We start from the raw sequence: 15,314 nt of genomic DNA, 5'->3' as shown, positions 1-15,314 counted from the left end.
TGATGCTGATAATGAGATTTTAGTCACAGACGAATACATGTGGACTTATTTATTTAGGTTGTAATGGAGATGTGCCTTCATGCTTATGGATGCTTCTCAGACAGAAAAGAAATGTTGCTGCTCCTTTGGTACAAGTCTGTGAAAAGTTAATTACAACTGTCTCTATATTTGGTTCTGAAATAACTTCTCCCCATCAAAAATGTACTCTAGTTTCTGTTCTTGTTTTATGTTTTTATTGACCAGAATTTTTAATCGCCCATCTTTTTCAGTATGATAACATCTTAATGGAAGAGTCTGCTCAGATTCTGGAGATAGAAACCTTTATACCTCTCCTCTTGCAGGTGAGAATTTCATTGTAAAATAAATTACTGCTCTCTCAAATCTTGAACAGTAGGGTTTTGCTAATGACTGAAAGTATGATATGCATTCTTGAGAATAGTATTTGCTTGTTACACTTAAATGATTTAAGCATCATGAGTGTATCCATTTCATCCTCAAAAGAGGGCCCAGTACTGAAAGTTCCAGTTTCCACTGAAGTAGTAGGAGTTTGGAAGGGTTGGCACTTTCAGGATCAGTTCATAAACTCTCTTCATTATGAGTAGGGCTCCATGTCTATCATACAGGTTGTGGAAGTCACAGATGCCATGACTTTCCGCAACCTTTATGACTTCTGCAGCAGCTGGTCTGACTGACCCCAGGGCTGCCCAAGCAGCTGGCTCAAGGCCCGGCTGCTCAGGTGGCCCTGGGGACAGCCGTATCGGCGGCTGCTGCTTGAGTAGCCCTGGATAGCTGGCCCCGGGGACCGTCCAAGCTGTAGCTGGTGCAGCTAGCCCTGTGAACTACCCGAGCAGCAGTCCCGGGGTGGCTGAAGCAGCCACTGTCGGTGGCCCCGGCAGTGGCCCTCAGGGCAGCTGGAGCAGCGGTACCCAGCAGCTGGTGTTGCTGGTCCTGACTGCCCCTTACAGCAATGCCCCTTCCCACCCCCAAGATTTAGTCAGGGGTATTTATAGTATAAGTCATGAACAGGTCATGGGCTGTGAATTTTTATTCATTGCCTGTGACCTGTCCATGACTTTTTTATTTAAAAAATACCTTTGACTAAATTGTAGCCTTTATTATGAGTTATTGATTCTTCTGTACTTTTTTTTTTGTTTGTTATGCAATCTATCTGACGTTTGGTTGAAATGTAGTCTGGCTTAAATGATAGCTGGATCAGGCCCTTTGGTTTGAAATGCTTTTGTAACTTCCCTTGATTAACAAGATTTTGGGAAGTATTTTGTAGAAGAATTTTTGCTATAAAGGACAGGAATTTATTATGAATTTAATGTTTTCCTGTGTCATGTTAGAAACATTGAGTGTATTTTATCAAAGTCTTTGTTTTTGTAAAACAGGCAGTTTTTAAAGTTGTGAATATCTACATACATATTTTACAATAAATACAGAAAAAGGAAAGGCAAGACTAACGGTACAGAGACTTTATAACAGATGAGTTTGTGACAATATGGTCCCATCTGCATTGAAATAATATATAAATAGTTTTGACATGGATCATCTCAATGCATCACTAATTTGTAATAGGAAGCAAAGAAAACTCCTTAGTTTCTGTAAGTCATATGTTGCAGAAGTAAAAATAGCTGCTTGGTGTGTAGTAGTAGGCAGGCCTTCCGGTAACTAAGTCTGTCCTTAGCAATTAGGTGTTTGAAAATGGTATAGTGGATTTAGGTATAATGGGCCTGATTCTAATCTCAGGTTTCTACTCCTGTATAAATGAAGTTACTCATGATTTGCTCCTGACACATGCTGATTAGAATCAGGCTCAGTGTATGGCTCAGTGACTAAATTCTCATCTTTGTCTGAGCTATATGCATCTCTCTGCCTCTTCATAACAATTACTTATTTCAAAATTGGCAACTGTGAAATCACAATATTCTGGATATAAAATAAATGTAGCTGTTTCATTTGACCTCTCCTTAATCCTTTTTTGTTCTTGTAACCTGTGGAATCGTTATAGCAAATCACCAGCTCTGCTGTAATTAAGATTGAGTGTTTGTTTAAGTTGACTGTTCTAAGTGCTCTAAAATAGATATGCTTATTCAAATTTTCTTGACATTTTCTGTACCTCTTGGGATCCAGAGGAGACGTTGATCCAGTTTTTGAGTCATTTGAACAAGGAGTTCCTGAGATACAACCTCCCCTCCCTCCAAAAATCAGCTTTTTACAAAATCATCTGATTTTTTCATACACTCTCTTTTTCATACACACCTGGGGCTCAAACTATGATTCTAGTCCTCCACAAACTCAGGGCCAGCTTTAAGAAGTGCGGGGCCCAATTCGAACAGTTTTGATGGGGCCCCGGCAGGGATGACTAAAACAAAAAAACACTTTAAAAAACCCCTTTCATTTCTTCCATGGATTGTTTACTTTCCATGACTATATAAATAATAACAAAATTATATATTACATACATTGCATCATATATTAATTAGCTGATTTGCACTTTCATATTAGGAAAATAATTTGTTTTGATAATTGTACAACTGATTTTCTTCATTAATGTTTGTTTTATTAAAATTTATAAAATATTTCCTTATTAATATAAAATTGTCCCCTCCTTCCCACCCCAGCGCTGCCCGGCCCCATGAAAACAAACCCTCCTTCCCCAGCTCCGTTGCGTCAAAACAAGGTGTGGGGGGGCAGGAAGGAACGGCATACATGGGGTGACCAGATCACAGCAGTAAAATAGGACCTACCCCCTCCCTGCTCAGCCCCACCATCACACCCCTCTTCACCCCCTAGTCCCCCGCTGGCTTGCTGCATCCCTCCTAGTCAGTCCCCCACTCACCAGTCGCCTCCTTTCACCTTCTCCCTCCCCTGCCAGAAACCCCCATGCCCACCCCCTAGAACTCCTTTTGACTCACTGCTTGTGTCTTTGCCCACCCGCCACTTGTCTCCTCACCCTCCCCCCCAAGTATAAAGCCTCATTCAAAGACCCAGGGGTCACTATATTACTGCACACAGCAGTCAATCAATGCAGTTGTAGATAAATCTCTGCATGATGCATTTTTGTATAACTTTTATATGACTTTGTATTGAACCTTCGTAATATGTTATAGCAGGCCCCAAAGATAGTGTAATTAAGGTAAAAGAAAAATGTCTTTTTGCTAGGAGTAGAATAAGATCTTCCCCCCACTTTGTAATCAGTTGCCCTGTTGAATGAATGAGGTGTGAATTAGGAAGATGTGGAAGGCAGCACCTCCAGACAGCTGCAACCCTTGAAGAGGGGCTGGGAGCCAGACCAAGGAGAAGTTTGCCCAGGCTGAGTGGGACGGAGTTTGGGTGCTGGGAGCAGGCTCTGGGCTGGGGCATGGGGTGGGGTGCAGGAAGGGTGGAGGGGTGCAGGCTCTGGGAGGTAGTGCAGAGGGGTGGGTGCCGGTTCTGTGACAGAGTTGGGGGCTGGAGAGGGGGTGGTGGGTGCTTGAGGGGGAGGGGAGAGGACTGCCATCACATGTGGCTTCCTTCCTCTGCTGCCCCTCACCATAGCCTTGGTGGGGAATGGGGCTGCCCCTTGCCCAGTGTTTGCAGGAGTGGTGGCTGAGGGGAAACCCGGTCAAACTCTGGTTTTACTCTTTCATTGATGGGTCACTTTAACCCCTTACACACCCTTTCCCGCCTCTCTCACCCGCCTTTTCTACTGGGCTTGTTTGATCTTTTCGGTGGAACCAGATGAAAACCACAAACCTCAGTGAGAGCAACAAACTGGAAGACTAGACTAGAGTAGACTGAACCCACCAACCAGCCTAGTCCATCCCAGAGCCTAGGACTGAGGGCAAATGTTCCCACACCACCAGGCCACCTGTTTCCACTCCAGGTCTCTCCCAGCGCTGCCAGTGATTATGGCTGCATCAGGTGGGATTTCAACCTCCAAACATCCCTCTCTCTCTCTCACCTGGAGTTCACAGCACTAAGTACTGACTCGGGGCTTTTTTCCTGGGTTACATTACATGATCCCGACTTTAGTTTTGAAACAGACACAGGCAGGCACAAACTCACCCTCAAACAGCATCACCACCGAAAACCCCCCTCCCCGCTCCTGACCTGCAACACCCACGCGGCTGCCTCTGCCGGCCAGCATCTCTCGTTGCCTAGCAGCAACAGCTGCTGCTTCCGGCAGATGCAGAGCTTTGCTTCTGGGAGAGACGCTGCCGGCGCGGGGCCCTCTCAGACGCGGGGCCCTATTCAGGGGAATTGGGCAAATCGGCCTAAAGCCAGCCCTGCACAAACTGATCACAGCCACTCTGGAATGATCTCCGCTAGTGCACAGTTCCCACTTCCTCTTTGGGGATGCAACATTTCAAAAGTTAAGGGCAAAGTTTATAACTCCAGGTTAGCACGAGTTAAACTGCCATGCCTAAAAGTGAAATGCACATGTGCAGCAAGACTAGGTCTCTATTAACAGCTAGAGGAGTTGGGACACTCAAGATGACATGCTGTGGTCGTTGAATCTGAGCACTATGAATTCAAACCCTATCCATAGCAGCTTTCTGAGAATGTGTTTTGTGTGTTCCTAGCTCTCTGCCTCCATGCTGCAGGGTTTCTTTTTGGAAACTTTGCACTGAGACTAAAGTTTCTCGTTTAAGAGCAATATTGTAAAGTGCTGTAAAATCCACATGCAGGTATTGATTTTAATTTAGAAGTATTGTCAAGGAAATTAGCATTCATTTAAATGGAGGAAAGATGAAATATGCTAAATACATACTAAAGTCATGTAATCACAACTTCACCCTGTTCCTGAACAATAGACATGTATGTAAACATAAGAAAGCATTTTGCTGAGTTACTTTGTCCAGGGGTTCCTGATATACAACCAACTAACATGGACTGCTCATAAAATGTTCAGATTCTTATAACTTTTGGTGCAGAGCTAGGGCATATAGGTGTTCAGAGGTGGGGGGGGGGGGGCGGAAGTTGAAGTGTAGGAGATGTAAGGGGGTGGGGAGGGGGCAGGGATTCTGTCCCTTTGCCAATGTTTGCCCCTTAGGGCTCTGTTCTGGTCAGCACACCCCTGGACAATGACTCTTAGCAGCATAAAGAATCATCCAAACACTTTTTGAAAACTCAGTTTGATGGCGAGAACTCTGATGAACTGGATTTCCAAAAAAAGTAGTTTGTGTCTGATCCCTCAATAAGTAAAGGGATCATTCTGAAAGTGACCTAACATTACTAATACATTGTGACCAATATAACAAAGATCCTGATTTCTGCAGAAAAATATCTTGAGGTTGTTTCCCTCTTCCTCTTTTTTTCTCCTTGTATCTCGAGGTTCACTGCAGCGTTTCCTACTGGCCTTGCTGGGGATTAGCTCTGTCATCTCTGCCTGCAGACCCACCCACCACAGTCCAAATCCCACGGTGTCTTCTTCATAACTCGGTCCTCTGGCCACCATCCGTGTGTACCCTCTTCTGCAGGGAGGAGGGGCAACTATGTCAGTCCAACTCCTGCCACTTCCCCAATGGCGAATGGGAGGGACCCAGGTTTGCCCACTACTGTGGGTCCCAGCCCAGGGAACCTGTGGATAACAGCTTCCTGCTGTGCCTATTACTCTTCTCACAGCTGCTATATCTCCCTGGGCCACTTCCCCATGCCCCTTGTACCTTCATCACCCTTCCTCAGGGCATGCAAATACCCAGTCCCGGCAGCCAGCTCCTCTTGCTCCCCCAGTCTCTGGCAGCAGTTGTTCTGTCCAAGGTGCAGGTTCCTCAGCCTTCTCAAGGAACAGAGCTCAGTCCTTTAGCTCCCAGCACCAACTTACCCTGCTCTGCTCTGCAGCTCTCATTGGGCCCTGATTGGCTGCCCCATGCATCTTCCCTTTAAGTGGAGGTGTTGTCAAAGGTAAAAACTAGGAGCACAATAAGGCTTGCAGAATTCACGGTTGTATTGCTTCTGCAGTTTCTTTTAAGTTGTATCCAGAATTTCTGAAGGTACATATGATTCTTCCTTTTGCCCTCTGTAATAGAGCATTACTACTTCTGTTGTATCATCATTGCAGTGGGTCAAATTCATTCTTGCTATAACTCCTATTGTGTTAATGGATAAATTTATCTGATTATGTTAATTAAACACAAGCAATTTAGCATAAAATATTAAACTCTCTCCTTTTTTCAGGTCATGGGAGACATTGGAAGGGCAGTAATAGAGGCCTTTAGACCAATGGTGGGCAACCTGTGGGCCGCACACTGCCCGTCAGGGTAATCCACTGGCAGGCTGCGAGACAGTTTGTTTACATTGACCATCTGCAGGCACAGCAGCTCCCATTGGCCGGGAATGGTGAACCGCGGCCACTGGGAGTTGCAGGCAGCTGTTCTTATGGACAGTCAATATAAACAAACTATCTCATGGCCTGATGGGCCACATGTTGCCCACCACCGCTTTAGACTAACATTTCATTTTCAGTTCAGTGCAGTTTAAAAATGAATGATATTAAATATTGAAAATTAGTGCTTATAACAAAGCCAATTTGACCCTTTCTTTACTAGAATTATTTTAATAAAGGTAATGCCTGATCATATGATAACCCAGGTTAATGCTGCAATTTTTTAATTGTTTTAATAGAATCCCCAAGATGGATTCAGCCGACTAAAACGATGGATTATGATTGGTGACCACCATCAGTTGCCACCTGTCATTAAGAACATGGCTTTTCAAAAATACTCCAACATGGAACAGTCTCTCTTTACACGCTTTGTTCGTGTGGGGGTGCCAACTGTTGACTTGGATGCTCAAGGAAGAGCAAGAGCAAGGTAAGATAAAGGAAAAAAAGTCAGGAGGTGTTATTCACAGGTATCAGGTTAAAAACATATAGTTTTGAATAACTTACTTCCTTAAGTATTAAGGCCAGATTGGATCTAACAGTATCCCTTTAACAGCTAGTGGAGGTGGAAGTATCCTTCTAAGGAACTGGTACATTGCCCAAACTTTAAGAATATTGAAATCAAATTCTATATCACGTTACAAATCTAGAGAAAATGCACCTTTCACATAATATTATGATAACATGGCCTTCAGCTCTTAAATGTAAGAGGCATTCATGATTGACTATTCATATTTTCATAAAACCTCTATCATACAATACATTCCATTTCTCCCTTGCATCCATGATTCACACATTTGTTATTTCAGGGCTGGAGTGCCGTAACTCTCAAGTTTATTCTATCAATAAGGTCAACCTTAAACTCAACACTCAAGAGCCTGGGAATGACTAGCCCTAGAGAGTACATCATAGCAGTGTTCCATACCCCCCAGTGGGTCCTGCTGTATTCATTTATATGGAATGAAGGGCCCAGATAGTCAAAGGTGTTAACATGACCTTGGAGCTGTCCAACATAAAACAGTTTTAAACAAGGCTCAGGGTTTAGTATACAGAGACCTCAGCCTGCTTAGTACCATGGCAAACACACTATTTAAAATCCTTTTAACTGTTTATTTAAAAATACATAAAAGAAGGAAGAACAGTTAAAGCATTTGAAATGTTTTAAATAATGCTTTCATTTTAACAGCAACCTTTGTGCCCTTTAGCTGTAGAGTTTTTTCTAAAGGAACCCCCTCCCCCCCTTTTTTTTTTTTTAACAGTCTCTTACATGGAGATAACTGTCCTTTTGGGGGAAAATTGAGAAGTAGTTGAGATGGACTGTTTTTGTTGCTGCTGTTTAAAGTTCAATCCTGATTCCTAAAAGGGAGAGAAAACAACAAAGATAGAAAAATGCAGCTTCTGTTCCTGGTGTTGACACTCACTTGCAACCTCACTGCTGTACCAACACTGGCACCGACATAGTCTTGTCTTATCCACTCCAAGACTTGGCAAACTCGTACCAGCACAGAGCTGTTTAGGGCATTGTTTTTAGCTGCCTCTCTCTGGTCACAGTCTTACAGGAGTGATGCAAAATATGCAGTCTTGCCTGGCTAAGCCAGACCCTTATTAGACAGAAGGCAAAAGGAGAGGGCTAGGAAAGAGAAGAAATAAGATTAGGAAAGAAAACAACACACAAACGCGAGGGTATGTGTGTGTGTGTGAGGTGTAAGTTAGTCTTTTTTAAAAAAATGTAAAATAAAATGAACATAATAAATGAGAACTTTTAAAATTAATTTTTCCATTTATAAAAATTTATTGAAAAATTAAAAGCTTTGCAGAATATTTGTTTTCTGAGCATATTCACTATAAATATTTTTCAGGAAGATTTGCATTTTTGAATTATAATATTGAGTATCTAATGCAACTAAACGATAAATAAAGTTAAATTTTGCCATCTGTTACTTTGCATCTCCCTGGAAAATTTGCATGAAAGGATTGAAGAATTCCTACATTTTGATGCAAACGACTCCTGATCAAGGCTCTCACTTATCCTACCCTATCTCCCTTCACCTCCCCGGTTTTAGTTGTAATGGACACTTTATGGGAAGCTACTAATTTTAAATATTCTGTCTCTCTGGATATTGATCATTTCCCCTTTTGTCAGAGATGTTTGGGATAGGCTTCCCTTTCTGAAAATGCAAGAAACAATTCAGACTTCTCCGTGACGCTCCAGGGTTGAGTGTTCTCCTTCTGCCAGATTCTTTGCATATGGCAGACAAACAGCAGCACTTGAACCTTATCGATTGCTAACCTTTAAAATGATTTGTTGGCAAAATCCCTTCCCCCCATCTCTTTCATTTCCTTGAGGGTGTGGGGTGGAAACCAATATTTCTCTAACATTTTGCTCCCCAAATACTACCACTCACCAAACTCCTTCAAATCTTTTGTTCCATCTTTCCTTCCCCATCACGATATAGCCTACCAAAGAGTGCAAGCCCACAGTTCTTCCTCGAGTGCTTGCTCATATTGATTCCAATTAGGTGTGCGTGCGCCACGTGCACGCTCGTTGAAAGATTTTTACCCTAGCAACACTCAGTGGGTCGGCTGGGCGCCCCCTGCAGAGGTGCCGCTATGGCTCTGAATATGTACCCCTGCTGACCCAACGGCCCTTCAGTTCCTTCTTACCGCCCATGACGGTCGTTGGAACTGTGGAGCGCGGCTTTGCTGATCTCCACATCCCTAGCTACTCGTAGTTCTTTACTGTTACTGTGTCTATAATTCAAGTCTTATTAGTTTATACTTACTGTATATAGTTCAAGGGGGATCAGGGATTAGTCTCTTTCCTCTACTTCCGGTGCGGGCCCATGCCCAAGGCACCAGGATTCAAACTGTGCTCAGCGTGTCAAAAGCTGATGCCATAGGGGTTCCCCATGACTCCTGCCTCAAGTTCCTAGGGGAATCCCACCTTCCTGATAAGTGCCCGCATTTGCAAGTCCCTTTAAAACCAAGGACGAAGAAGGAGCGGGACTTTCAATTGAAGCAGCTCCTCATGGAGTTGGCACTTAGTCCTGCAGCGTTGGCGCCGAGCGCCCAACAGACTACCTCGGTAAGGAGCGCCCCTCTTTCACCGGACCGCTCCGGTACCGAGAGAGAGTCCCGGCACTGACCCTTACCGGCACCGACATCTGCTCGGCACCGCTCCCTGTCCCTGAGACCTGGGAAGCAACATAGTGCCTCAACTTTGGCTGCACGGAAGGAGCACTCCTCCAAGATGGCTCATCCAGCACCGTCATCTGCCGCGGCACCATCGACTGCGACTCCACAGATTGCGGCTCTGCCAAGCTCAGTACCGTCGATTCTGGTCCCACAAAGGCCGTTGGGTCCGGTTCCCGACAACTCCCTGGCTCGTGCTGTGGTAGAGCTTACCCTCTCTTCTACGCTGGAGACCTTCTCCACGGCAGGGGAGCTCATCGCAATGACAGAGTCAACACGGCCTCAACCCCCAGCACCGCTGCTGCGGGTCGTACAATCCATCGGCAAGCTGGCCATGGTAAGGCCTCCTTCCGTTGGTCCACCAGAGAGACATCGTTCAAGATCCTGGTCTCGCGGATGCTCTCATTAACGCCTTTCCCGCTCTTGGCACTGCTCGCAGTCCCGGCACCGCTCTCCATTGCAGCACCGGTCGCTCTTGCGGCACCATTCGACATCTCGGTCACCGGACAGATACTCCTGGTACCGATCCGGCTCACGGTACCGATCTCAGCACCGTGTATCCTGCAGTTGCTCCAGACGAAGGAACTCGAGATTTCAATTGACCTTCTGGCACGATACGGTACAAGGTCCCGGACTCACTCGCGGTACCGTTATAGCTCCCAGTTAACCGCTCCCCAGTACTGCCCGGACCAGAGTGTCAAGATCAGTGGCGCCCTCTCAGGGCCTGTCGGCACCGGCATGGCCTTCCAGAGACACATTGGTGTCATAGGATGCGCTACCAGCCTGCCGATCCTCAAGAGTGTGTACTCTGACGTCCCCCAGCCATATTATTCTCAGAGAGACAGAGCCACGAGCACAAGGGTCCTCATCACTGGTCCTTCTGGACAGCATGGGCATACCACCAAAGCCAAGGTGCTCCATCAGTGGCTCAACAGTCGGCCCCATCAGAACATTGGGCACCAGAGGCGACAGTAAGCCGCCCCCCACCCACAGGCACGGACGAGGCACCAATACCATCTGCATTTACCGAGATTCCACCGGATGCAGATGATGCCCATCAAGTGCAGGAGCCACCACAGACCCTTTAGTCCCGGCCCTCTCCTTCTCCTCACCTGATGAGGTGGTGGCAGGGACATCCTCCTCAGGCCCTCCACCAATTGACCTCAGAGCCCATCAGGATCTTTTGTGCCGAGTGGTTCAGAATATGAACTTGCAGGTGAAGGAGGTCCCTGAAATTGAGGACCCGGTCGTGGACATCCTGTTGGCTGATGCACCTACTAGAGTTGCTCTTCCGTTCATCCGCACTATACAAGCTAATGTGGACACCATTTGACAATTCCCAGCTTCAATTCCACCTACAGCAAGGGGAGTAGAGAGGAAATATATGGTCCTCTCAAAGGGGTACAAATATCTCTACACTAACCCGCCTCCTTGCTCTCTAGTTGTCCAATTGGTGAATGAACAGGAGTGTCACGGCCAGCAAGCTCCTAAGTCAAGGGAGGCTAGGCGTATGGACCTACTAGGCCGCAAAATATACTCGGCCGGGACCTCCTGCTTAGGGTGACGAACCAGCAAGCCCTCCTAAGTAGGTGTAACTTTAACACTTGGATGAACCTGGGGAAGTTTACGGAGCTTCTTCCCCAGGAGTCCTGTCAAGAATTCACGGCCCTACTTGAGGAGGGCAAAAAGGTAGCGAGAACCTCCCTCCAGGCATCTCTGGATGCAGCGGACTCTGCAGCCAGAACTCTGGCATCAGGAGTAACGATGAGGCATATCTCCTGGCTCCAGGTATCCAGCCTTCCCCCTGAATTGCAACAAACTATTCAGGATTTACCTTTTGAAGGCCAGGGCCTTCTCTCAGATAAGAGTGACCCCAGGTTGCAAAGTCTGAAGGGCAATTGCGTTATAATGCGCTCACTGGGTATGCACACGTCAGTGACCCAATGCAGGACCTTCAGGCCCCAGCTACACCGTCCTTATGCCCAGACTAGGCCGCGTCAGGACGTTACTAGAAGGCATGGCAGGGGGAATTATCGGAGATAATCTGGCCCTCGAGCTCAAAATCAGGCACCCCCTAAACCACCAGCGGGGCCTAAGCAGAACTTTTGATGGAACGCCTGAGGACGGCCCACCAGATATCCCAACGGATCTTTCTCCTCCCTTTTCCAACCACCTCTCCCGATTCTTCCCTGCCTGGTCCCAGCTAACTTCAGATCGCTGGGTCCTGCACACAGGGCAGAGGGATACCACCTCCAGTTTGCCTCAACCCTGCCTTCCCACCCTCCATACCCATCCCTCGTCAGGGACCCCTCTCACGAGCAATTCCTCCTACAAGAGATCCAGTTGCTCCTAGCCATGGGAGCCATAGAGGAGGTACCAAAGGACATGAGAGGCAAGAGGTTTTATTCCCGCTACTTCTTAATCCATAAGGCAAAGAGAGGTCTACAACCGATCCTAGACCTGCGAGAACTCAACAAATTCATGATAAAGCTGAAGTTCCGCATAGTATCCGTGGATATCCCATCCCTGGATCCGGGAGACTGGTATGCCGCCCTCGGTATGAAGGATGCGTATTTCCACATCACAATTTACCCACCACACAGATGGTACCTCAGTTTTGTGGTCCACCACCAACACTTCCAGTTTACTGTACTTCTGTTTGGCCTTTCTGTAGCTCCGCGTGTCTTCACAAAGTGCATGGCTGTAGTCGCCGCCTTCCTCCGCTGTCGTCGAGTACACACCTACCCATATTTCGACGATTGGCTCATTCGAGGGACGTCCCATCGGCAAGTATTACAGCACCTGCACATCGTCAGAGACCTCTTCAGGAGCCTAGGTCTCATGATCAACACGAAAAGTCTACCCTCATGCCCTCGCAGAGAATAGACTTCATTGGAGCGGTTCTGGACTCCAATCTGGCTAGAGCCTTCCTCCCGCAGTCGCATTTTCAGACAATGGCTTCATTAATCCGAAGTCTTCAAACCTTCCCGACAACGTCGGTGCGCACTTACCTCAGCCTAGTAGGTCACATGGCCTCCTGCACCTTCATGATCAAGCACACCAGGCTACGCCTCCGTCCCTTCCAAGCCTGGCTTGCTTCAATGTAGCAACCATGCAGAGACAGCCTGGACTCAGTGCTCGCTATCCCCAGGAAGGTTCTCGGCTCCCTAACCTGGTGGCTAGACCCCACTCTAGTCTGTGCAGGGATGCCATTCCACCCACTCAACCCTCGATGGCCCTAACCACGGACGTATCATCTCTGGGTTTGAGTGCACACCTCGGGGGACTCCACATTCAAGGCCTCTGGTCGCCTCAAGAACTGGCTTTACACATCGATGTGTGGGAGCTGAGAGCAGTTCGCTTAGCATGCCAGGTGTTTCGAGACCATCTCCAAGGACGTTTTGTATCAATGTTCACGGACAACACAATGGCCATGTTTTACATAAACAAGCAGGGCAGAGCAGGCTCCTCTCTCCTTTGCAAAGAAGCCATCCACCTTTGGAACTTTTGCATAGCCCACTCCATTGAATTGGTAGCGTCTTTTCTCCCAGGAGTCCAGAACACCCTGGCAGATCACCTCAGCAGATCCTTCCTATCTCACGAGTGGTCGATTCGCCTGGATGTCATCCATTCTGTTTTCCGGAAGTGGGGGTTTCCCCGCATAGACCTGTTCGCCTCCCAAGAGAACAGGAAATGCCAGGTGTTCTGCTCCTTCCATGGACCCTCCCCGGGCTCCCTCTCGGATGCATTCCTGATCCCGTGGAAGAGGCATCTACTTTATCCCTTCCTGCCGTTTCCATTCGTCCACAGAGTCCTACTCAAGCTCCACAGGGACAGAGCCCACCTGATCCTGATTGCTCCAGTGTGGCCGAGGCAATACTGGTACACCACGTTGTTTGACCTCTTAGTGGCAGACCCGATCTCCCTGCCACTGTGGCTGGACTTCATAACACAGGACTTCGGCAGGCTTCACCATCCGGACCTGCAGTCCCTTCATCTCACAGCTTGGTTGCTTTGTGGTTGAGCCAGTCTGAATTGCTTTTCTCTGCCTCGGTCCAACACGTGCTCTTGGGCAGTAGGAAGCCTTCCATTAGAATGACACATCTCGCCAAGTGGAAGCGTTTCTCCTGTTGGTGCACTCAGCGTAACTTAGTCCCCAGGCAGGTATCCATTCCCACTGTCCTGGACTACCTCTGGTCCCTAAAATAGCAGGGCCTAGCAGTCTCTTCCATAAAGGTGCATCTGGCAGCCATTCCCACCTTCCATCCGGGGGAAAATGACCGATCAATCTTCTCTCACCCTATAGTCTCAAGGTTCCTCAATGGACTAGAATGTTTGTATCCTCAAGTTAGATGCTCGACCCCTACCTGGGATCTAAATTTGGTGCTAGCCAAGCTTATGGGTGTGCCTTTCGAACCACTGGCTACCTGCTTGCTGCTGTTCCTTTCCTGGAAGACAGCCTTCCTCGTCGCTATTACTTCGGCGAGACGAGTATCTGAGCTTCGGGCTTTGATAGCGGACCCCCCGTACACTGTATTCCATAAGGACAAGGTACAGCTGCGACTGCACCCCTCCATCCATAAAGTGGTGTCCGCCTTTCATGTCAACCAAGACATCTTCCAGTCTTCTTCTCGAAGCCACACATCGCATCAGGAACAGCAGCTACACACCCTGGACGTCCGCAGGGTTCTAGCCTTTTATATCGAGAGAACCAAACCCTTCCAAAGGTCACCTCAGCTCTTTGTAGCTGTCGCAGACCGAAAGAAAGGCTTACCAGTCTCTTCCTAATGGATTTCATCTTGAGTCACCTCCTGCATTCGCACATGCTATGAATTGGCTCACGTTCCGGCTAGCCACCTCACCGCCCACTCTAGTCGGGCGCAAGCTTCATCTGCTGCCTTCCTGGCCCACGTCCCCATCCAGGAAATATGTCAGGCAGCTACCTGGTCATCCATTCACACCTTTGCCGCACATTACGCATTGGTTCAACAGTCCAGAGATGATGCAGCATTTGGCTCAGCAGTTTTGCATTCTGCAACATCTCACTCCAACCCCACCGCCTAGGTAAGGCTTGGGAATCACCTAATTGGAATCGATATGAGCAAGCACTCGAAGAAGAAAAGATGGTTACTCACCTTTGTAACTGTTGTTCTTCGAGATACGTTGCTCATATCCATTCCAAACCCGCCCTCCGTCCCCTATATCGGAGTAGCCAGCAAGAAGGGACTGAAGGGCTGTTGGGTCGGCAGGGGTATATATCCAGCGCCATAGTGGCGCCACTCCAGGAGGCGCCCAGCCAACCCACCGAGTGTTGCTAGGGTAAAAATCTTGCGACGAGCGTGCACGCGGCGCGCGCACATCTAATTGGAATGGATATGAGCAACACGTCTCGAAGAACAACAGTTACAAAGGTGAGTAACCATCTTTTCACAGAGGTGCTCAATCTGTGAAGTGACAGCCTTGAAAATCACGGGTGCGGAACTTATTTGGAGAGCCTCATTGTACAAAGGGAAAGAGCTCAAAGTTAAGGCAGTTTATTGGGATCTCTGCATCCTCTTGCCCAAACCAGTCAGGATTCTTCTGGCAATACCTCTGCAAAAATGATTCCATGTTCTCCGTCTTTTGGGACTCAACAAGAAAAAAGACCATTCACAATGATCAAGAATTATACTGGGCCCTTGAACCCAATTTCACACACTCTTCACCCTACCAAGAGTTGATATAACAATGGCGTGCATAGCAAAAGGCAGTAATT

At 47.3% G+C, this 15,314-nt stretch overlaps 1 protein-coding gene across 1 annotated transcript in view; it reads left to right on the top strand.

Annotated features, from left to right (window-relative positions):
- AQR (aquarius intron-binding spliceosomal factor) overlaps nt 1–15,314 on the top strand; it is a 102,119-nt gene that overhangs the window by 65,435 nt on the left and 21,370 nt on the right. Inside the window, exons 28-29 of the mRNA XM_030559367.1 lie at nt 270–341; nt 6,610–6,797. Of these exons, the coding sequence (XP_030415227.1) occupies nt 270–341; nt 6,610–6,797 (260 nt within the window). The remainder of the gene's footprint in view (nt 1–269; nt 342–6,609; nt 6,798–15,314) is intronic.

The sequence above is a fragment of the Gopherus evgoodei genome, chromosome 4 (genome assembly GCF_007399415.2).
Source record: "Gopherus evgoodei ecotype Sinaloan lineage chromosome 4, rGopEvg1_v1.p, whole genome shotgun sequence".
Taxonomy (NCBI): Eukaryota; Metazoa; Chordata; order Testudines; family Testudinidae; genus Gopherus; species Gopherus evgoodei.
Note: the sequence above shows the minus strand (reverse complement) of the source record. Positions and strands in the feature narration are given on the sequence as shown.